The 24141-nt window shown below is 36.3% G+C and overlaps 1 protein-coding gene across 2 annotated transcripts in view; it reads left to right on the top strand.

The window, feature by feature from the left end:
• LOC127431947 (apoptosis regulator Bcl-2-like) overlaps positions 1 to 7164 on the top strand; it is a 72348-nt gene extending 65184 nt beyond the window's left edge. Inside the window, exons 2-3 of one of the 2 annotated variants that reach the window (XM_051682613.1) lie at positions 472 to 613; positions 1338 to 7164. In XM_051682613.1, the coding sequence (XP_051538573.1) occupies positions 472 to 606 (135 nt within the window). In that variant the 3' untranslated portion in view covers positions 607 to 613; positions 1338 to 7164. Of the gene's footprint in view, positions 1 to 471 lie in introns of both variants that reach the window. The other variant, XM_051682612.1, reaches the window with a different exon arrangement.
• The last annotated feature ends 16977 nt before the right edge of the window (positions 7165 to 24141 follow it).

Consider the following 24141-nt stretch of genomic DNA (forward strand, 5'->3'; position numbering starts at 1 on the left):
GAGATAACAGGGTGTGAAAATTGCAGTAACTACAAAATCCATACTAAAACCAAAAAACATAAAGCCATTTTTGTCAGTTTCAGTGTTGGCATGGTTACTTTAACAAAGCATTTTGCTTTTGTTTGGCAAGTCATCTAGTGACACATTATGTTATGGCATCAGGTTTGTCTGTGGTATAAGTGGGTACTTTTCTGTTTGAAAATGTATGTATGTGCAATTGTAAGATGTTTTCTAAGTTCCGCAGTGTGGGCCAACAGATACCAATATACAATCTATATTATCTACTGTATATTGGTTTTACTGTGAAATGTTTCCAAACTTTTGACAATCTAGTTGTCAAATGTTACAATGAACTAATAGAGTATGTGACTTTAATTGTGCATTTTTGTTATTATTTCAGCCCTAACAGTTTTTTGTTTGTTTGTTTCTTTTTTTTGCTAATGCTCTGTTTTCTTTTCCTATTTATCTTAGAATGCCTTCATGGAGATGTACGGTCAGCAGAGAGACTCTGTGTTCCACCCCTTGTCGTACCTAACGAAAGTGCTTGGACTGGCGGCACTAGGCTTGGCAGGAGTGACCATCGGAGCCTTTTTCGCTCAGAAGTGACAGCCCTGTGGGTCTCTCCGCCTATGTATCTCTCTTTCTCTGCCTGTCTCTTCTCCAGCTTATCAAAGCATCTTTCAGCAGTGCACTGCCCTGCTCTGCCCCTCCAGCCACGGGAGCTGCTCCGCTCACTCTCTCCTTTGCTCTCTAGAGTGAAGAAAATGCAAAGAATAAAAGAATAAAGAATGAAGACATGCTTTGAATATGATGCTTGTCACTGCCATGTACAGTTGCACAGTACACAGAGATTGACACACAAAACAAATGCATACACATACACTCACACATACTTCATATGGATGCAAGAATACAAAAAAGAACATTGATTGTCTTAAAGTTTGTTTCTTATGTACGATAAACAAGTACAAAAAGATTTTTAAACTAAAGCTTTTTTGACATTTTTCTATCAGGTTTTTTGGCATTTTGTAGCATGAATCAAAAAAACAAAAACAAAAAAACAAGAAAGTTTGCCGGCGTGAATGTAAATAATTTTTCAACTGTCTGCATGTGTGGAAAAAAAATACTTTTTCTGCTTGAGTAATTTTTCTATTGCATGATGGCATTTTGAACTTGGCCAACTCTGTGTCGAATCGGGGTGTTTGTTTTTTTTTCTCTTTCTCTCTCTCTACATTGGATGGACCTCTTGAGATCTCCTATCAAACCAACAGATGTTGAGAAGTCCTCATTAGAAAGTTCCTCTTTGATTTGCTCTGTGTCTTTCTGTGTTTGTCAAGCACAAAGAACTTGCCAAGAACTGAACAGCGGCTTCAAGACAAACGGTCATCATGATGTAATCTCACCCTGACATGGGACACAGAGTTGTCTGACCCAGATCGCCACTCCTGAATGTAACAACTGGATTTCTGGAAGTTTGACTCCATAGAAGCGAAAGCGTTCCCGTTGTATATTGGTATTCATTTCCTTTTGTTTCTTATGTTTTTTTGTTGTATATTTGTGATGCATATGTTAAAGTCATAGGGTTAAAGTCATAGTTCATCCAAAAAGGAAAATTCTGTCATCATTTACTTACCTTCATGTAGTTGCAAATTTGTATAAAGACTTACATTTCAGTCTGTTCCTCACATAAAGCTATTGACTTCAGAAGGATTGGACTTTGTGCTGTTTTTGAAGCTTGAAAGCTCTTGCCCCATTCATTGTAATTACATGGAAAAGAGCAACCAGTACATTCTTCAACAAATTTCCTTTTGTGTTCCATGGAAGAAAGTCATATGGGTTTGAAATGACATGAGGGTTAGTAAATAATGACAGAATTGTCTTTTTGGGTGAACTATGCCTTTAAAGTGTAATTTTGAGGATAAATTCCATTGTTAGATTACCTATCCAAATAATGGCAACAACAAGTGGGTATTGTGTGTACATCTGTAAATAGATTGTGTTGAGAGAGCTAGGCTAGCTTGTGTTCTGGGGGAGATAAAATGGGCGGGCCGCCAGCTGTGTCCAGTCAGGTGTGGGTGTGTGTATCTGCAGATGAAACAGGCAGGTAAGGGTTATGGCAGCTGGGAACAGAAGTTCATTCTGCCTGGCATGATAGGAATTCAGGCACTGGAGTTTTGAAAAGACCTAATACACAACGGACACTGTAATTCACGTCCCAGGTATTTTACACTCCTCCCTAGTGGTCGACCGATATATCGCCTAGACCGATAAATCGGCCGATAATCTGACTTTTGTAATTATCGGCATTGGCCGGAAATTTTTCCCGTTTGGACGATTTTGTTCTTGAGAGCGCCAAAAATCGCCTGCTTGCATGTGAAGCGACTGAGACAAGATTTGTTTTGTTGTTACGTGCCATCGTGTTACTACAATAATAGCACTGTGTGCAACACAGTGTCATTTAAACTGTCCGCATATCAGAGACGCGTTTGAGCTCATAATGTTAAAGTGCTCATCTGTTTCATTCTCCCACTCTCTCTTCTAAACAGGTCCCTGTAACTTTTAACTGTCTTGTCTAATGATGAAAAGGCAAATATCAATAAAACTAATATCATATATACCATCTGCAAATATGCGCATATGTCATTTAATAAACCAACCTCACACAACTTCAGCAGATCCAGCATCCTGTGGAGCACTCATTTATTTACCTCTAAAGCACATGTTCTAACAGCCGCTCATCAACAGTTCCCTGTAACTTTTCTAATGATAAAAGGCAAATATCAATAAAACTTGTATTATATACCATTTGCAAATATGCAGATATCTTGTAAAAAACAGATGTAATTCATGAACCTCATGAAAATCCAGTGTTTTCTTCCCGTCGAGCGCTCATCAAATATCTTACTCTGAAGCACGTATTCTATCAGCCAGAATCAAAAACTTCACAAATCATGATGACAATCCAAGCAGGCATTCCAGGCCATTTAAACTGTCAGGAGATTGCTGGATCCGCACTAGTGCAATTTCAAGGCTGCGTCCGAAACCAGGAAAATGCTGCCTCCGCAGGCCGTATACAAATGGTACGATGAAAATAAGATTCTTTTCAAACTGTTCGGAGACCAGTTTCCTTAAGAGTTCCATTAATTAAAAACAGCTGTCAGTTAAGCCATTAACTGATTAGGCAGCAAGGTAGCAAGTCAGCTGCCTATGTTTTTGGATGCAGCCCAAGGTAAAAGCGCTTCTCGTGAGCTATAAGTAAATGTCTTATTCACTATCACTGTATGTACAATTGGTTTGATTAGATATTTTTGAGAAAATACAACTGCTAACGTGGAAATGCCATCCATGGTTGCTGGACTACTGTGTGTACTGTTATTTCCTTCTTCCTAATATTCTTCATGGGCAAATAAATTACTCAGATTTGATGACTAAACAGAAATCAGAAGAAACTGCTATCTACCATTTAAAATACAATATTATTTTTTAGTTTTGTGTGAAATTGAGTAAATATATTGCTACATAAATGTTTATAAATTTTTGTAGCAATTTTATGTTTGTTATTTACTATATTAAATTGTGTGATATATTGGCATTGTATTGGCCTATCGGCCACCCTGCTCTCTGGATATCGGCATCGGCCATTAAAAAACCCATATCGGTCGACCACTACTCCCCGTTGTCCATGTTATTTGGCTGGCACTCTTTTGTGCTGTCAATTTTTTTGGATGCCCCCACAACCAAAGAAACCTGATCTGTCTGCTGGAACTTCTGCCCCAGAGAGAGTCTTCTGCCATCACTCAACCTCTACAGGACATTCCACTGGGAGGGTTGATTTCTCATTCACAGGAAGATACTGAGACATCAGCCTGTGCTAATGTCATTTATCTCTCCAATAATCATTAAAAATTGCTGGTGTATGTCTCTTGTCATGCTAAAACCTGAGGCTGAACGACAACCACGGCCAACAGTTTTTAAATTTCTTCTGTATTTAGCAAATATTGTTTTGAAAGCCTGGAACTCTAGGAACCATTGCTTAAAGAAATATTCCAGGTTCAATACAAGTTCAGTCGACAGCATTTGTAGCGTAATGTTGATTATCGACTGATTACGACTTGTTGCTCCTTTTCTTAAAAAATAAATAAATAGGGGGGCCTGGGTAGCTCAGTGAGTACTGATGTTGAGTACCATCCCTGGAGTCGCGAGTTCGAATCCAGGGTGTGCTGAGTGACTAGAGGCAGGTCTCTTAAGCAAACAAATTGGCCCGGTTGCTAGGGAGGGTAGAGTCACATGGGGTAACCTCCTCATGGTCACGATTAGTGGTTCTCGCTCTCAGTGGGGCACGTGGTAAGTTGTGCGTGGATCGTGGAGGGTAGCATGAGCCTCCACATGCAGAGTCTCCAAGGTGTCATGCACAATGAGCCACGTGATGTGCGGATTGACGGTCTCAGATGCGGAGGCAACTGAGTCTTGTCCTCCGCCACCCAGATTGAGGTGAGTAATCATGCCACCACAAGGACCTACTAAGTAGTGGGAATTGGGCATTCCAAATTGGGAGAAAAGGGGATAAAATAAATAAATATTATATCAGTGCTTCCAGTAAGGCATTTACAATAAAGGTGAATTAATCCATAAATGTTTCTAAAGTATAGTCACAAGATGTAAAAATTATGCGTTAACATGATTTTAGTGTGATAAAATAGTTTACTAGCCTCTTCCATGTAAAGTTATTTCCAATTTCACAACTTCGTTGCCAGGAAGATGTAACGCCATAAACCCTAAAATGACAGTAAAACGACAATTTAAACAACTTTACAGCTCAAAAAATTCACGAGTTTTAACAGAAGAGTTAATGTAAGTGCTTTTCTAAAATTATAAGCTTAACATTTCTGCCTTTAAACCGTCCAAAAATTGGCCTCATTGACTTCCATTGATTTTTGCCTCAACTTTTGGGATGGGTTGATTTTTTTTTTTTTTTTTTGGTTAAGTATTATGTCTCAAATTTTGTCAATTGAGTTTAACTTGTATTGAACCCAGAATATTCCTTTAAATCTTGCCCAAATTAAATAATAATCAATTGTTATAGATGTGCTGTATCTACATATTTCACTCAACATAGATGTAATATTTAATTTGGCATAAAGTAAAAACCTTAAAGGGATAGTTCACCCCCCCAAAAATGTCATCATTTAATCACCCTCATGTTTTTCCATACCCTTATTACTTTCTTTCATCCATGGAACACAAAATGATGACAGAATTTTCATTTTCACAGCGCATGTTTTCTTGAGTTTTTTTGTCAATGATATCCAAAACCAACAGTAGAATTTGCATACGATGGATTAGCTTTGCCAGAAATGACGTTATCTTACCTATCAGCACAGCTCTCTCAAGCGTTTATAGCGGTACAGATTATACATTTCCTATCTACTATTGTACTTTATTGCTGCACCCTTTGTGGAGAACTGTATCCGAATATCTAAAGAGAGTTTTGAGGACTCGCACTGTAAGATCGTTTTACTTTAGCTGCTAAAGATCTAGCAACGTAAGACCGTTGAGTTTAGCTTCACCCTGTTAATGCACCATACGAAGCTGCTCGTGGATGAACCCAGCGTAAAACTGCCACTGCTGGAGCAGAACTAGTCCATCCACTCTTTAAGTCTTACCTTCCCTCTGGTTAGAGGCTGAGAAGACTCTAGATGTATTAGTTTCAACAGCATCAATGCAAAATTTTTACTTAAAACCAACTTTCGCATACGGCATGCATCAAATGCCTCTGCACCTTAAAAGAAGCAATGACACTGAGTGTAAAGCCCGAAACATACTCAAAGCAAGTACACGAATACGATTTTAACTACGCAAGCTCGACTTTGTGCATCGATGCAAAATGTGTCAGATTGCAATTCATAACACAATGCAAGTAAGCATTGCATTCTCAACGTTGCCGCAAGGGGCGCTATATCGGACATTAGTGTGTGAACTGTCTGCTTCTAGAGTGAGTTTCTCTTTCAGCTTACAAGTTAGCATGGCTGAGCAACAGTTTGAAGAAAATATTGATGAGCAAGTAAGTTAAAGTCAGTATATTTAGAGCAACTTACCTTAACAATAGTACATCCAGTTTTATGGCACACATTTTAAAGGTAACTCTGTCGCCCCCTTAAGTACTGAGGCTTGTTACCGCCACATTAACGCAAGAACACAATTAAGTGTTCATCTGGAAAGTGCGTTGGCCAAGCACTCGAATCTGCGTTTGTGTATTTGTGTTAAGTATGTTTCAGGCCTAAAGATTCTTTTATTTGTATATGTAATCAAACAGGCAGTGATTGTTTGTTGAGAAAATTTGATTTGCCATTTGACTTGTATTGACTTTGCTGGCAAAAAAGAGAGAAAAGGACTGAGATGAAATAGAATGAAAGAAAATATTCCAGCACATGGATGCATGTGTAAATCATGCATTATTATAGGGCTCTTATGTAGTGGTGTGTGTAAACATTAAAACAATTCATAATGTAATACTTTTCCTTATCAGATGTAACGCGATGAAGTGGCAAGCGATACATCTCTTCCATGTTAATTTGAGTTTAAATTTGAATCCTAATGTTGTCGGTCGTTGGTTTTTACTTCTATGGCATTGTGCAGATTAGCTCCGCCCACACTTAAATCTCATTGGTTCAATATTAATCATCAGATATGCTCTGATTTTGTATTAGTGTACTGTTTTGCAGCATTTTCGCTTTATGTGTGGACAGACAAATTACTTAATGCTGGAAACACATAACATTGTGTCTGGTTAGGACAGTGTAAGAGAGGGAAGTTAAAGTTACGTAGGCTAATGGGAACCTGGGTCTGGCTTCAGTCTCAATATTTTATTTAACATAATTTTTGTATATTTAAAAAAAAAAATAATATGTAAATGATTATCCCTTTACAGAAAAAAGAATTCTGAATGTAAAAATAGGATAGTACACCAGTGACACATGATGTATGTAGCCATGTGCTCTGATAAGCTACGCACTCACTTTCAACGTCAGTCAGAGTCTTATGACTTGTAGCCTACTTCTCCAAAAAATCTCCATCTGTCAGTTCATTTCCCATTCATTCAACTGTGTTTTCGTCATTTGGATGGAAAGAGGATGGGCATTTGATTCGGCCCACGTTCTGTCTGATTCATTTGGACATGTTCTGGTGATCTGTTTAAACTAAAATTGCAGTTGGTAGCCCTAGTTAAGTGTTTAACCATGTTTTTTACATAATACATGAGTGCATTTGTTAATTCCTAGCTATACAGCTTCATTTTTGAATTGCAGTGTGATTTTTCTCATTGTATTCAATATTAGTGACTCATTTTTGGTATATATTCTGAAATAAGCCCCACGACCCGTCACATCAAATAGAGAAGATTATCAACCCCAAAAATAGTGTTTTCTTTCCTACGGCAGCTACTATAATGCATCCATTTTACAATACCACTTTCAGAGAGAAAAAAATAAATCGATTTTCTTCTCTGATTTCTTTGCTTTCTTTCCTTTTTAATGACTTTGCTGCCATACCTTCCCTCATATATCACATAACCATTAAAATGTAGCGAAATATCCAGGGGATTTTAATATAGAGACAGGATATTCTGAGTTTATATTTGATTTCCAAATTCTCATTTTTCCATCATTATCCTGTTTGTCTTTCTATTTTGTACATTGTGTCTTGTATGCCCTCAGCATGTAGCATTCAGAAACTATTTTTCATGATGTTTTCTTTGTTCTACTTTCTTTTTTGTGACCCTTTTGTTCAATGTATCCTCATAGCACTTGTTTTAAATGTGTCGATATTATTTTGTGTACGAACCCATGTCATAAGCTAACGTTTAAGTGTTCTAATTAAATAAACCTTGCCTTATCATCTGAGAAGAGCTGTCACGGTCTGCATCACTGACTCAGAAACTCCAATATGCCGCCACAAAGTCTGTCACGTTCTACTGTACTCCAAATTGAAGGCAGCGAGGGAATAATTTTAACAGGCCAGCTGTATATCAGGGAGTGTTTAAAGCAAGAATAAGGGAAGGCTGGCAACTGTGTCTCATGGGGGACGTGGGTTTAACCAATCAACATGGGCCGCACATACATCCTTCTGTTTAACCTAGGGGGTTCTTTATGAGGCCGTTGATTCACATGTGCTCAGCATAAAGGAACAGTCACTTTACCATTTATAGCATTCAAATTCTACCTTCCCTTACAAAAAGTACTGCAGCAGTATCGTGGCCCTTATGGAATCTGTAGACTTTTTTCAAATTTTCTGCCCTGATTTTGAAGGAAAATATGCAGAATGGATTAAAAAATTGTACAATTTGTTAAAAGAGGCCCCACAGATGGCTAAAAGCACAATCAAATGAGTTAAATAGTTAAAATAAGTAGTCTAATAGTTGGATAGTACAGACTTTAAATTCTTAGAAAATGATCCATGTTTGAGGCTGTTGTTGTATAAATTGATACATTGGTTGGCAACTGTAAACAGCCTACACTTAAGGTAATTAACTAATATTGAGATTTGTTAACGTTGATTAATAATGCTAATTTAACTATTTATTGCATATTGGCGTCTTTTATACTGCTGTTGCCACCATTTTATAAAAAAAAAAAAAAAAAAACAATAATCCACTTTAGGCAGTGCAGTACAGTGATTTTACCACGAAAAACCAGACCCAAGTATCATGAAATCGTTAATGTTTAAGAAACAGCATGGGCGGCACTAAGGGTGGGCTACCGGGGCTTAAGGCCCAAACATTTTCAGTAAAGCCCCAGATATTTTTGACATCTTGTAGTGATGTCAAAAGTACCAGTGCTTCGGTATCAAATTTATGCTAAATATGAATATGTTTTAATATTTACTAATAAATATTAATTAATGATACCAATCTTTCTACAGTATCGCTAACGCCAATTACCGACTCAATTCAGTACCCACACACTTTCTTGTTGGGCGGCTGCTTTCCAGCACTCATGTGAATGTGCATGCATGCAGAAAGAGCGCGCGTGATTGCGGCTGTAAATGGTCAAACTGCCTGTCTTGGAGTGATATTTGAAACTGAGTTGATTAGTCCATCCAGATGCATTAAGTACCAAATATTTTGATATGTAGCACTGAAGATGGATGGATGGATGGTATCTGGAAGAGGAGAGAGACAGGTAACCCACCCTTATTTTTTATCACTTATGTGAACATAAAACTTTGTTTGCACTTTGGCCACGTGTCTTTTTAAATTTCACAATGAATCTTTGCTTGTGGTAATTACCACCTCACAATTTTCAGTAAGCATTTTGATCTGTCTCCTTTTTATCATATTTGAAAATCCATCGTTCTCTCTGACCGTTCAATTAGGTTGACAAATGTTATGCTCTTGATGGAGTGATATTGGAGAGATCTTCGAGCGAGAGAAAACCCTTGTTGCTCCGACTTTCAGAAAATCACACTCCCATTTCGCACCTCTAACATACAGTATACTGTCTTGGGCCCTCCTATAACCCAGGGCGCTGGGCTGCAGCCCTGGTTGCACTGCATGAAAAGAGATGTATCCGGACCAGTAGACTCCTGTATAAACCGCTGAATTTCAGACGTATTCAGAAAAATACGTACCTTGTCCCAAATAACATGGTTATACCATAGCACTGTTTTTTAAGTGATCTGCAGTTGTAAGGGGCTGTTCACACAGGATTTGTACTTGTGTTCAAAAACTGAACAGAGTGTCTCAAGACCCATTTTTTTTTAAGTTGAACTATTAACTTGACACAACATCTTTAAACGCAATGCTCATGTTGATAAAAAACAATAGCGAGACACATTGCAATGCTCAAAGACATCTATCTTGTGCATGTTTACATTGACCAACTAGGATGCAACAATGCATTGTTGTAAGGATGGGCACCTGTGAGCTCCAGTTTCCGAGTGAAATGTCCATAGAGTGGCAGCAAAAGCGAGTCGTATTTTTAGTTGTAAATGATGTACAGCATTCACCAGGAATGCATATTTTACTAACTCTACCCCCTAATCCAAACCCCAATCCTAACCGCCAACCTCTACTGCTAGTCAGGGGGATTTGATTGATGAAGGAAGCCTTGATTACAATAATGATGATGTATATGATGAATGTTCTGATTATACTACTGACTATGTTGATGAGCATTGTGAGGTCTGGCGCATGTGGGTATTTTGTTGGTTTAAGTGTGTGTGTCTTGTGCCGTAGGGTGTAAACATAACTCTTTCCTTCTGAGATTTGGCTCATCAGATATAAGATTAACCTCCTACAGCATCCAGAGCCCTAAAGCCAGATCTCCAACCTCCACCCTCACAAAACAACAAGACGGCAAATAGAAAGAGAACCAAGCCTCAGAGGGCCGCACCCGGGGGGGAAGAGGAAGGTTAAATTAACTTGAGCCCAGAGTTCTTTGTGCAAAAACTACTCTCTCAGCGGATGAAATATTCCAGATACCCGGAAGAAGGAGAATTTTAAATGATATCAGTTTTAGTGCAATGGTGCTTTTTTAATATAAATCAGTTGAGCTGGTTGATGTTCAGAGTTTTAGTTATTGCTGGTGATTGAATGTTTTCTTCTAACTTCAGGGGGATATGAACCTGATGAGGGTGGCAAAATTTATAAGCAGAGAAGTGTGGAAAGTATGCATAATACGTCCCAGATCAAAGCTGACACATTCCGTCTAAGGGGATGCACATTAAAGAAATAGTTCACACAAAATCAAAATTCTGTCATTAATTACTCATTGTCATTTCGTTCCAAACCTATATTACTTTATTTCTTCTGTGGAATAAAAAACAAATATTTTGAAGAATCTGTTATCGACAGCATTTGTGGCAAAATGTTGATTACCACAAAAAAAAATTCGATTCATCCCTCCTTTTCTTTAATAAAAGCAAAGGCAGTTACAATAGAAGTGAATGGGGCCAATTTTTGTTTAAAGGCAGAAATGTGAAGCTTTTACTTACATTAAGCACTTACATTAATTCTTCTGTTAAAACTCATGTATTAGTTGAGCTGTAAAGTTGTTTAAATTGTCATTTTTAAAGTCGTTTTAAGGTTTTAGGGTTTGTTGACATTAGGCTATATCGTCATGGCAACAAAGTTGTAAAATTGTCTATAACTTTACACAGAAAATCTTATTAAGTGATTTGATCACACTAAAATCATGTTAACATGCATATTGTTTATGTCTTGTGGCTCTACTTCTGAAACAGTGAGTATTTTAATGTTTATGGATTGGCCTCATTCACTTCCATTCTAAGTGCCTCTGTTGAACCCCTATTTTTTACTTATAAAAAAAAGGAGGGACAAGTCAAAATCTATTTTTGTGGTAATCTATATTATGCCCCAAATGCTGTCGATTGAGTTTAACTTGTACTGAACCTGGAATATTCCTTGTAGCCATGGCGACTACTAACTGTTGTTGTATGGATAAGACCTTTCTTTTTTTTTTTCTTTTTTTTTTTTTTTTTTGCACAGTAGAAAGAAAGTCATGGGTTTAGAGGAAATAATGACAACATTTTAATTTGGGTGAACTATCCTTTTAACATCTAAGTTAAATAATGCCCAAGTAAATCTCTGATTTCTGAACTTTGTAAGTTTATAACAATGGTTACTTATAGTTTTATACAGTATATTCGTAATTTTAGGAGACACATTAATTTCTCCAAAACAGCCACTATAAGTTTTAGAGGAAATATTCAGCAGCCTATATGCAAATTAATTATTTTTAAAAAAATTTAATTTAAGAACTCCGATCATCTGCCTTCCCTGTTTTAGCTGGTCTGCAGTCTCTCATTTTCAAGATCCCCGACAAACATCACTCACCTCTCTCTCCTCCACTGGGTCTGTCTTTCTGGGCTTTGGACTGAAACCCTTGACATGAAAAACAAGCCTCTCAAACAGAATTTTTATAGGCTGCAACACACATCTCATAGATGGCTATGTGTGCTTATTTGGGCCAGACTGAATAGTAATCTGGTCTTTTTACCACAGAGACTTAAAGACGACCTATTAGTGTTATTTTTTCATCATTAGAGTGACTGTTTCACCCAATGTTGTATTTGTTATCAGATCAGATTACATGCGAATCATGTAATGAGTCAAACCAGACTTTTACATTTTCTGAACATAGTGTGAGTGGTTGCCAGGCCATTGCTATGCAGTTGCTAGGGTGTTACTTGTCGGCTAAAGTCAAAAGAGCCCACACCAGGTCACTGTGATATTCTGGCCCCTACATATGGCTTGGGTCCCACTTTCATTGTAAATCTATGAGAATTTTCAGTCTATTTTATCGAAAACCGCAAATCCATTCACTTAGAAATGAAATAGGACACCTCTCCTCAATAAGCCACACAATTTGAAGTATAATTTATGTTCGTAGCACAAACAAATAGGGTTACATGAGTCAATGACGTGATGCTCATTTTTTTTGTCCGGATCAATTAAGTTATTCAAAAATACGTTAAAAATGCAATTAACACAAAACAATGTCTTGAACACACATCTTCTATGATGAACATGTTTTTCATTTGTGAGTTCAAAGTCATTCTGATATTTTTCAGGGGCTTAAAGTAAAATAAGTCATGTGGTGTAATCGACCGGAGACAGTACAATATAAATAAATAATCAAGGTCTCATTCAAAATTGAAATTCCTGAAAAAATGCTCAATGTTGGCATGAGTAGTGCAGAATAATAACAAAACAACAACAATAAAAGCAGTGAAACAATTTTGTTTTAAAATATTGTTAATATTTGAAAAACTTTTGTCAACCAAATCAAAGTCATGTGTAATCAACATGAAGGTTGCCATTTTGTTGTCATAAATGTGTCATAAAAAATAAAAAAACCCAGAGAAGACCCATTTAGACCGTGTGTCTGTGCTTAAGCTTTTTTGATATTCTTGACTCAATATTTATGGTATTTCTAAAAAAATAAATATATTGTGTACCTTGGAAAATACATGAAAACATGAAATTAATGATTAAGTTGTGTACATTCTCATGTAAGGTGCAAATAAAGTATTTAATGCCATTTACTTGATGGTTACACCACATTATTTATTTTAAATCAGCTTTTATTTTATTTATTTTTTAGAAAATATATGTTTTTCAAAAATTTATGAAACAAAATTGGACACAAAGGTTACATTTCTTCGAACTTGATGTGTGGTTTAAAATGAAATCTTAATATATATATATATATATATATATATATATATATATATATATATATATATATATATATATAATATATCACCTCGGACACCTTATTTTTTAATAATATATTTAAATTTATGGTTTAGATTTTTTTTTTCTTCAAATTCCTAAATTTAAGTATAAGCAATAGTAATAGTCATATTTGCCTTAGAAACCACAACTAAAAAGTATTAAAACACAATGTATAGCCAAAAAATTTTTTTATTTTTTTATTTTTAAATAATTATAAGAATTATTTGGTCTCTAAAGAATCAAAATTTTTCCTTGTCAAATCTGGCTTCCTTGCAGTCTTTGCTGTTCTAGACATTTGCTAATGGTTCTTTAGCACTTAACCTACAATAAACTGTTTTATTTCACAAATTTATGACATTTACCTGCTCACAATTTCAGCTTTGTTAGGGACTGTGGTTAATGTGGAGACTGGCGGTGTAATTGGGGGGTTGTAAAACAATGAGGGAAAATCAGCAGTAACAGTCACCGAAGGCAAAGAAGAACACACTTTGTGTACTATGAGACTAACTGCTCTGTCTAATGAGTGTGTGTGAGTGTGGCTGTATAACAGAAGTAGCTGTGGGCCCCTCTCTTCTACTCTCACAGAACGAGCACAAGGCTGGCAGGCTGTTAGTTTTACTAGGTCACCAACAGACACATTTATCCTTGAAGTGAGTCTGGTGCTCCAGGGAGGGCAAAAACAATGGCGATACTGTCAACACCGAGTTGAAAGCTGGAAAGGAATGCATACTGTATGACCCGGGACCCAGGACGTGGGAATCTGTGGGGACACGCGGCTCACAAAATGTTTATAAAGGCTGCCGATGCACTTCCACAACCTGCTGTCACAGCAGACAGAACTCCAGCTACAGGATTTAAGCTGAAGTGTGTATTTTTTTTCCCTTCAATGTTAAAATACTGTCACAATTTAACAAACCGAGGCAACTATAATTAAGTAATTTGTACATTGATTCCCCTAAAAGTTTAAACACTTTGACTCTGTAGCACTTTCAAAACATTACACTGTTTGTTTGAGCATCCAAACCAGCCTGACATAGTAACAAAAGGCGTGTGTTTGGGAAGGGACTCCGTTTGTCTGACCAATGAAGTATATGTTTGAAAACAAGTTTACATGCAACTCAAAATCAAGTTTTTTTTTTTTTTTTTTAAATCGTTTATGATACCCCGACAAAGGAAAACCTTTAAAGTGTTTACTTGACCTTATTTGTTGATGGCTTATTAGGCATAATTGGTATAAGCAAGATAAGCTGTATGTAAACACGCTCAATCATGATCTGTGTAATAATAACTATTCATGTGGTACAGTACATACACCCTTGTTAAGTGAATGGACTTTCTGTGAATGGATCTGAAGTTACAGTTGGTAACCTGCTTGACCTTTATGAATGATCAACTGCCTTCTTTCCATTAACATCTACAGTTGAAATCAAAATTATTCAACCCCCCTGACCAGCAATACATTCTGGTGATGTGAATTAAAACACATCAACTAAAACCTCAATAAACAAAGTAAATTTTTAATACACATTTGAGTGATTTTGAGAACAAAGAGTTCAGTTTACTCACATTTTAAAATAAAAAATAACTAATTCTCTCCACAAATGTCATGTCAAAAATATTCAACCCCCAAAGTCAATCATTTGTGGAGCATCCTTTATCCTTAATAACAGCAAATAAATATTTCAGGTAAGTGTTCTCAGGCTTCGGACACCTCTCTATTAGAATTTTTACACATTTCTTATAAGCAAAAGCTTCCAGCTCATTGATATTCTTTGGTTTGTGTGCTGCCACTGCTTCTTTGAAATCCCAACAAAGGTTTGCAATGGGATTTTAATGATGGACTGAAAGGGCCATTTAAGGACATTCCACGACCTATTCCTGAACCAGATTTTGGACAGCTTGGATGTATCCTTGGTGTTATTGTCTTGCTGGAAAGTCCAGTGATCACCGAGCTTCAATTTACACGCTGAAGGCATCACATTATGGCCTGATACCTGAAAGAATCCATGGTGTCAGTCACATAGTCAGGATAGCCGTTTCCTGCAGCCGCAAAACACCCCCATAACAGGACTGACCCACCTCCATGCTTGACTGTGGGGATGGTGTTGTTCTTGTCATCTTACTCCAGATGTACTGCTGACCCATGGGTCTAAAACTCATTTTCAGTTTAGTATCATACATCTACAAAACTTTCTTCCAGGACTCCACAGGTCTTTCCTATTACTTCTTGAATGTTCAAATCAACATTTCCCTTGGTGACGTTTTGCTTTCTTCCACACCCAAAGAAGGTTGCTGTTGCACCATATTTAAAAAATGTATGAATGGTGCTGCTGCCAGCTTTGTCTATTGGAAATTGAAGTGCCTTGGAAATGTACTTTTAGCCATGACCTTTCTGGTGTAATGAAATTATCTCCTCTATTAGCTTTTGAGACAGCTTATTTTTAATTGCATTTTTTGCACAGAATTGTTTTTTTTTTTTTTTTTTGCTTACAATGCAAAACTTACATTTTAAAACTTAAAAAAGTGCCATTGCAGATTGAGGACTTAATTTTGTTTTAAAACAATTACTTGTGTAGCCTTACATATTTAAGAAACGGCTACATGCAATAAGGGTTGAATAATTATGACATGGCTGTATTTTAAAAAAAATCCTGCTATTTAGAAATATTAGGTTATATATTCACACTGTGACTTCGAATGTGTCACTCAACTGATATAGATGTAAAGTTTAAAAATTCTGGGTCATCCAAAAATAAATATGGAAAAAAGAGAACCAAACAGGCAACTATAAAATCCTAATTGAGATTATTAACAATAAAAGATCCCCAACAGAAACTTACTTTCAGAATAAACAAGTCTAATCAAACATACTCAAAATAGTAAACAAGACTATTCAAATGTTTTGTTTTGAACAATTTTACTTTGTACATTTGTTTTCGCATACTGTACCAGAATAGAAAAGGTACAAAATATAGACCTACACGTCAATACAGCATTTCCTCATTTGTTTGACATCCATCCACTGCCCTCTAGTGGGAAGTCACTGATATAATTCAAAACTTCACATTGTGGGATATATATATATATATATATATATATATATATATATGGACAACTAAAGAACACTGAACTGTATTTAAACAAAGAAAGCAATTAAAAGAAAAATTGTGAGCCATATAAAAAGATAATAGTTTAAATCATAAATTGCCAGAAACACTGCTGCAACAATAAACAGAAGCTGTCTGAATCATGTCCACATATTTATTTTCGGAGTGGTATGGACATGTGACAGCACATCAGCTTGACTTAATCAATCATATTCAGACAACCAGTATTGGGGGTCCATATGCATCACACTAAGCCTTGTGAAGTCTAAGATTCTAGCGGAACTGATTAAAATTCAGGTGTTGGTCCTCCTGTGCATATTTATCATGCAGCACAGAAAGAGACTTATCTATGACCCTGTCAAGGACACAAGTGTGTATGTGTCTGCGTGTTTGAGTAGGTAGATAAGCAAATATTTTTGGGGAGGTGATATCCCTGCTATAAGATTCCTGTTTGGATGCAATTTGTGCAATATACAGACCAACAAGTCAAGTTTTGCCAAGCATTATAAAGCAACACCTTTTCTAGAGTCAAGTAACAGTTTTAACAGTGCTTAAATGGATACTCATCTCTTTTCGAACACAAATGTATCTGTGTGCTTACAGCAATTTAACTCCTAGAAATGTGCTTACAGAACTCTTTGATAACTTTATATTATCTATATACTATAAATACAGTATGCTATATATACAACAAAAACACTAAAAACAAAGGAATGTCAACAAAGATCTTTTCTTGTCTTCAGCTGTCCCAAATCTTCAGATGGGCCATGTAAATCCTGAAAATGTTTAAAGAAAAATGAAATGTTAGTGGTTTTCTGTTCTTAAGATATATGTTTTGCAATATTTACAAAACAGACTGAGCATCCCAACAACCTGAGGAACCATGCACGAGTTCAGTTGCTCATCCTTGTCAATGTGAAAACTTGCTACACCACTTGATCCTTGAATTATGAAGAACATGATAAAATTAACTTTCCCTTACTCAGTGGATGCTTCTGACATAATGATGAGCGAATTAAACTAATGAGAAAAAAATTGCAGTAGAAAAAACAGATTAAAACTTCTGTTTAAAAAAAAACCAAAAAAAAAAAAAAAAAAAAACAGCATTAGAGTGTTCGTGAATCAGTTCAAAATGTCAGTTTCGATGAATTGATTCAAAAAGTGTATGAAAGGAAAAGTTCACCCAAAAATTAAAATTCTCTCATCGTGTACTCACCCTCATGCCATCCGGATGTGTGACTTTCTTTCTTCTGCAGAACAAAAGCAAATATTTTTAGAATATCTCAGCTCTGTAGGTCCATACAATGCAAGTGAATGGTGACCAAAATTTTGAAGCTTCAAAAAGCACATTAAGGCAGCATAAAAGTAATCCATTTGACTGGTGGTTTAATCCATGTCTCCTGAAGTGATCGAAATGTATTCGGGTGAGAACAGTCCAAAATATAACTCCTTTTTTCACTGTACATCTTGCCATTGCAGGCTCTAGGCATGATGGCGCAAGGAAGTGTAATCGAGCTTGAAATCTTGATCGCAAAGAAGGCTGATGTCAAGATTTATAGTTTATATTTGGTCTGTTCTCACCCCAAACCGATTGGATCGCTTCAGAAGACATTGATTTAACCACTGGAGTAATATGGATTACTGTTATGCTGCCTTTATGTGCTTTTTGGAGCTTCAAAGTTCTGGTCACCATGCACTTGCATTGTGTGGACCTACAGAACTGAAATATTCTTAAAGTCTTTTTTGTGTTCAGCAGAAGAAAGTAAGTCATACACATCTGGATGGCATGAGGGTGAGGAAATGATGATAACATTTTCATTTTTGGGTGAACTTTGCCTTTAATGTCCAATAGGACCCTAAATGGTCAGGCTGATGTTAACACACTAGTTTTACTCTACACAAACACTCACAAATAGCAATATTTAGAGGATGAAATATTTTAGAGAAAAAACATTTACTGTAAAAAATTCCATGATTTCCATTAGAATTATACTTTTTATATTCCCTGATATTTCCAGGGTTGCCATGATCATGGGAACCTTGTAAATCATTCTTTGTTGTGGTCATCTAGAGAAAAACAGTGTGGAAAACCTGCCTTTATTATAATTATTATTATAATTTGTTTAACTAGATTTCAACTATACATTACTATTTGATGGATTGGATAAAAAGTTCAGAGCAAATACATAAATTTAAAGATATTTTTTTACACCGCTCTCTGGATTCTCGATTCTGATTGGTCAATCGCACCATCCAGTGGTCTGATATTTCTGACTAATGACCGCACATCTGGGGATAAACTGAAGTCAGACTGGTCATTATGCAAGTCATATTTCTTTCCTACTTGTCGGATCACTCTGCAATCTCTACAAAATAGCAAATAATATAATTTCAACTAATGTCTCATGTCCATTTACTTATTTAGTTAGCAAGTAGTCGTGTAATAAGCAGGACAACGAGCAGTCAGACAATTATTTTCACAAAAAAAAGAAGTCGTTGGCAAACTCAAGATGGAATTAAGCGTTTCTGGAGACTGCAGTCTCTTTCTTCTCACATAATAACAATTTCAGCGCAAATCAATATTTCAAGTCCATTTATTTATTAATCTGGTAGGTAGCCGTGTAATAAGCAGAATAATGTACTGGTCATTATTGCAAAATAAACCCTTTCAGGGTGACACAAGGCCACCCTGTCAGGGTTTATGTAACTGCTGATCTCCTGGGATTTTCACGCACAACAGTCTCTAGAGTTTACTGAGAATGGTGCCAAAAGCAAAAAACATCCAGCGAGCGGCAGTTCTTCAAACAGAAACGTCTTGTTGATGAGTGAAGTCGACGGAGAATGGCCAGACTGGTTCGAGCTGACCGAAAGGCTACAGTAACTCAGATAACCACTCTGTACAATTGTAGTGAGCAGAATAGCATCTCAGAATGCACAACACGTCCAACCTTGAGGCGGATGGGCTACAACAGCAGAAGACCACATCAGGCAATTTATTAGGACCATAGTGTTCCTAATAAAGTGCTCAGTGAGTGTAAATTTGAACCAAAAATCTTTAAGTAAAAAAAAAAAAAAAAGGTTCATGGAAATGCATCAACTACTATTTACAGTTTTCTTCAATACATGGATTAGATCAAGCAGCATGCTGTACAAACTGCAATGTAATACATTCTCACCATACTCGCTACTGACGGTGGTTTGTAATGTCACGACTAACATCCTTTTTGATCTTCGTGACCATCACGATGGCCTGTTTTAACAGTTTTTGGGATGTGCGCACCCACTCCGGCATTGCACTCTTCATCCACTTTAAAAAGTGGTTCAAGTCCTCTAATTCATCTCTAATCGTTGGTAATGTAAAATTGGACTCGGTCATCCCTCTTACAAACCTGAAATAAAACACAGGATTACTGTTGAGAGTCATGTCCATAGAACTCATGCGCTTTATTTCAAGTCTTCTGAAGTCAAATGTCTTCTGAAGATGGCTTTGTGTTCAAAACATTAATTTTAAGTCATTAATCACTGATCATTTTCAAATATCAGCCTGATCTCATGAAATTACATGGCTATGGAGACAATCTTTGCAAAATGACAATGTGGCTGGTGAAATGTCCACTGCGTGACTCTTAAAGGGATTTACATTTTCTCCCAATCAAATTAAGGTTAATGCTCCATCAAGTTTTAAATCAACTAAATTTACTTCCCTACCCTACACCTTTAACCTAAACCTAATCGATAATGTAAAAAAAAAAAAAAAATGAAAATGCAATTACTGAAGCAACCACGTCATTTTTTGGTGTTTCCATGTCACTTTCGGCTCAAGTGTTGAATTGCGTGCTCTTCTGGACTTGTACCCCAGTCCTTTGCATCGCAAGTGCGACGCTCTATCAATTGAGCAACAGCACAACTTAATTGTGCTTGCAATTGCTGGTAGCATTACATGAATGTAGTTGAATAAGTAATGCAAATGTTAAAATGTTAAAAAAAAAAAAAAAAAGTCAATGTTAAAAAGTCATGAACTATAGTAAAAGTGTTTAGATAGCATAATGTGTAAGAGAGCATTGTGTGAGGAACAGGGAGAAAAGTGTTTATGAACTGATAATTTGCCATTTTACAGGTGATTTGTGTGAAAGTGAATAAAAGTTGAAGTTTAAGTGCCTCTAGTGCTTATTTCACCAGGAAACTGCAGCGTTGTGTACAACGAGGCACGTTAAAATAATTTTGCAAAACTGTAGGTATAGTAACATTATTCTATGAGACCAGGCTGAACCAAATCAGTCTGATTCTTGAAGGAATCATTCAGACTGGTTTTGTGAATTGGATCAACTCATTAAAAAGAGACAACTCAAAATAACAGTTTGTTCACAAATCGGACATTGCTCTCATGAATGTGCGGATGTCAAGATTTTCAGTACAGAAATAACAACAACTTACATTTCTGTCTGATCTGACTTCAGAGGAATTGGAATATAAAGCACAAATCATATGGCCCATTATTATGTTGTTTATGCTTCCTTGCGTCCATTTTAATGCATGGAAAAAGGACTTTCGAAATTTCTCCTTTTGTGTTGTATGCAGTAAAGAAAGTCATATGCATACGGTTTGGAACAACATGGAGGTGAGTACATAATGACAGAATTTGTATTTTTGGGTGAACTATTCCTTTAAACACATTTGGAAAAAGTCAAGATGACAGAACAATTCAGAAGAGTTAAAATATTATCTTGTACAAATTCAAAGAGGCCCTCCAGGACCTGGGTTTGACACAACTGTAATACAGTATTATACAACAGTTAGTTCCTGATCTGCATTGACAGAAAAGATTAATTCAGAAAAGAAACACCACTACTTCGAAATCAGAGTATAAGAGGAATGCAGAGAGTTAGTTGTGCTTAATCCTTTGGATAAAAACTGGCAAATTTTTGTCTAAAATGTAAGTTATTCAATATTATTTACTTGTTTGTTGAACTGTTGTAAAAAAAAAAAAAAGCAATATCACAATCGCAATCGTGCTGTTGGTCTGAATATCAGCATGGCTGCGTTTACATGCAGCATGCTGATATTTGGAACAAAAGTTCTCTTGCTTTTATAAAATAATACCTACTCCAAAATATTTTCTTTAGTGAGGACCTCTTTAAAATCCCGGGTAGGGATTTGACCGTGACAGCTGTTAACGATGAACGTTCGCACAGTGTTCATCTGCCGCCGTGCATCCGTAGTTTTCTTTGTGCGACGTATGCCAGCCAACCTTGGCAAATAACTCTGAAAGAAAGATTTTTTGACAAAAAAAAAAAACAAAACAAAAAAAAACCATTGATATTCATTGATATTTCTCCCACATATCAACATGTAATAAACAGTTAATCTAAAACATCTGTGAACAGCTACACATATAAAATGCTCACCAAGCTTTGACGCAGAAGCTAGAGTCGCCCTTTCATATCTCCTCCGCCACAGCATTGCCCGTCTAGTCACTGCACTAATTCTATCACTCAGTGCTTTGTTTTTTGCCATTTGATGCCGTAATTGATGGTTTTTCATTGTGCACCGCCGACATCTCGATTTGGCTACCGGCACTGCATGCTCATTGCAAGGGGCTCGAAGAACATTCTGGAGGACTTCCGGATGACCTTCCGGAGAGTTACTTGAAGGCACATCCAGGCCTGTTCTCACTGGTGGATTTAGACCAAAGGCCTGGAGTTCCGCGGGGAGTTCCAGAGCCCTTTGCCGTTTAGCACGTTTTACTTCCATTTGTCAGTCTGCAGTCTAAAAAATTGGAGCAATTACCACAAAACTAGTTCTACATGTTGTTGTTTTTATGCGAGAACACAAAATGTTATAATACCACTTACATTCCTTTCGTGGTAAAAAGCTAAATGCCTGTCCAGGTGTGTTATATTTTGTGGACTCAAAAATTTTACCTTGAAAAATGTGAAATTAAGGACTAAGTTGCGTACACTTTCATGTAGTCAAAGTGCAAGGTTAATGCCTTCTACTTGATGGATTGCTCTATATGACATTTTTAAATTCATTATTTTATTTTTATTAGAAAATGCTATAAATATATTTTTTAAAATGTATAAAACCCAACTGAAAACAAAAATGACATTTCTACAAACTTGACACATGTTTTAAACTACATTTGAAAAGATTACCCACTTTTTTTTTTTGGCATCTTGGCCTAATGTAAAAGTTATTACCAACAAGTTGAGATGGTTAATAAAATCTTAGTTTTGAATAGCTAATGCTAGCACAGCATTTTTGTACTAGATATTTTAAATCAAAGATTGAAAAAATAGAATCAGACCCATTTAAGAAAAATTGGCTTAAGATGGAGGCAAAAGACCCCCAAAAGGTCAAACATGCCTACTAATTGTGTTGTATCCAATTCCAGAGACAGCTTTTCCAGTAAGCTGAATATATAGTATAACATATTGGCCAGAGCATTTAGGGGAGAATTTTCCCAATACCAACATAATCCCAGTCCTTATTCATATATTGTCTACATGACAGCCAATCAAAATGAAGTTTTGATTTCAAAAGCAAATGGTTTTCAGAATAATAATCGCCAAATTACAAGCTCTTCTCTTTTTATGTCTCAGGTCAAGTGTAACAGAGGGGATTAAAAAAAAACTTTATGGAAAACTAATTATACATTCCACATCAACACTTAACTGTCCTATGTGGAGGAAGTTGACTTGATCTCGATGGACAGCAGGTGAGTGTGCCTTTCATAAAACGATATTTGCACGTGTTTTACAGCAACACCGCATCCTACCTGGTCTGGTGTTGTTTGCTCGCGACAGCTTTGAGATTCTCAACTTGAAAATATTAATTTCGCAACGTACTAAAAATGCGTTCTCGACATGGGGGTTCACAAATTTGAAACATTTACAACGCAAAATTCTCTCGACGTTCTTCTGGCGGTTTCGTCGATTTGGACACGCCCACTCCTTCCAAAACCACGCCCTCCAAGCAGTTGTGCCGCTGAGAATTCCTTCTTTTTCTTTAGCAGGCCTGCCGCCTACCTTTTCTATTATTCTCTCTTTTACCTTCCTCCTCTTTTCTTTAATCTCTTTATCTATTATTCTATTTATTTATTACCTGTATGATATCTATCTATTATTCTCTCTCTTTTTATTTCTTTTCATCTCTCTATCTATTTTAAACTTTCAGGCCAGGCTTTGTCAAAACAACATCAGAGTTCATCTCAACAAATTTTACCGATCTTGTTTTAAATTGTTATATATAAAAGTCTTTATTTGGGGGTCTTTCTCAGCAAATATTGATATAGGCCTGTAGTCTGTAGTTCCAGTTGGTAACCCGCTTGACCTTGATAAATGATTAACTGTTTTCTATCCATTAACATCTAAGTTTACAGCCAAGTTCACTCTTTGTAAACATACATTTCCAAAATTACTATCTAAATCTAAAAGACAACAGGCTTACATGGACATTTAGCATCTGCTGTCATGCAGCTGGCTCAGATAATTAAAACATGCAGATCCAAAAGTAAACATGTAAAGAAGTAAGAACCAAATAGGGTGGCATCTATAAAATCCTTATTGAGATGATTGATAAGAAAAGATTCCTAACAAAAACTTAAAGAGTCAGATCAAAACACTCACATTCACAGTATATTATATCATGAACAAGACAAAACTATTTAAATGTTTCATTTAGAAGATTTTTACTTTGTGCATTAGTTTTCATATATTGTTATAGAATACAAACGGTCCAAAATGCAAACTTCAATACAGAGTTTTTCATTTGAGAGTC

This window comes from Myxocyprinus asiaticus, chromosome 41, assembly GCF_019703515.2.
Source record: "Myxocyprinus asiaticus isolate MX2 ecotype Aquarium Trade chromosome 41, UBuf_Myxa_2, whole genome shotgun sequence".
Classification (NCBI taxonomy): Eukaryota; Metazoa; Chordata; class Actinopteri; order Cypriniformes; family Catostomidae; genus Myxocyprinus; species Myxocyprinus asiaticus.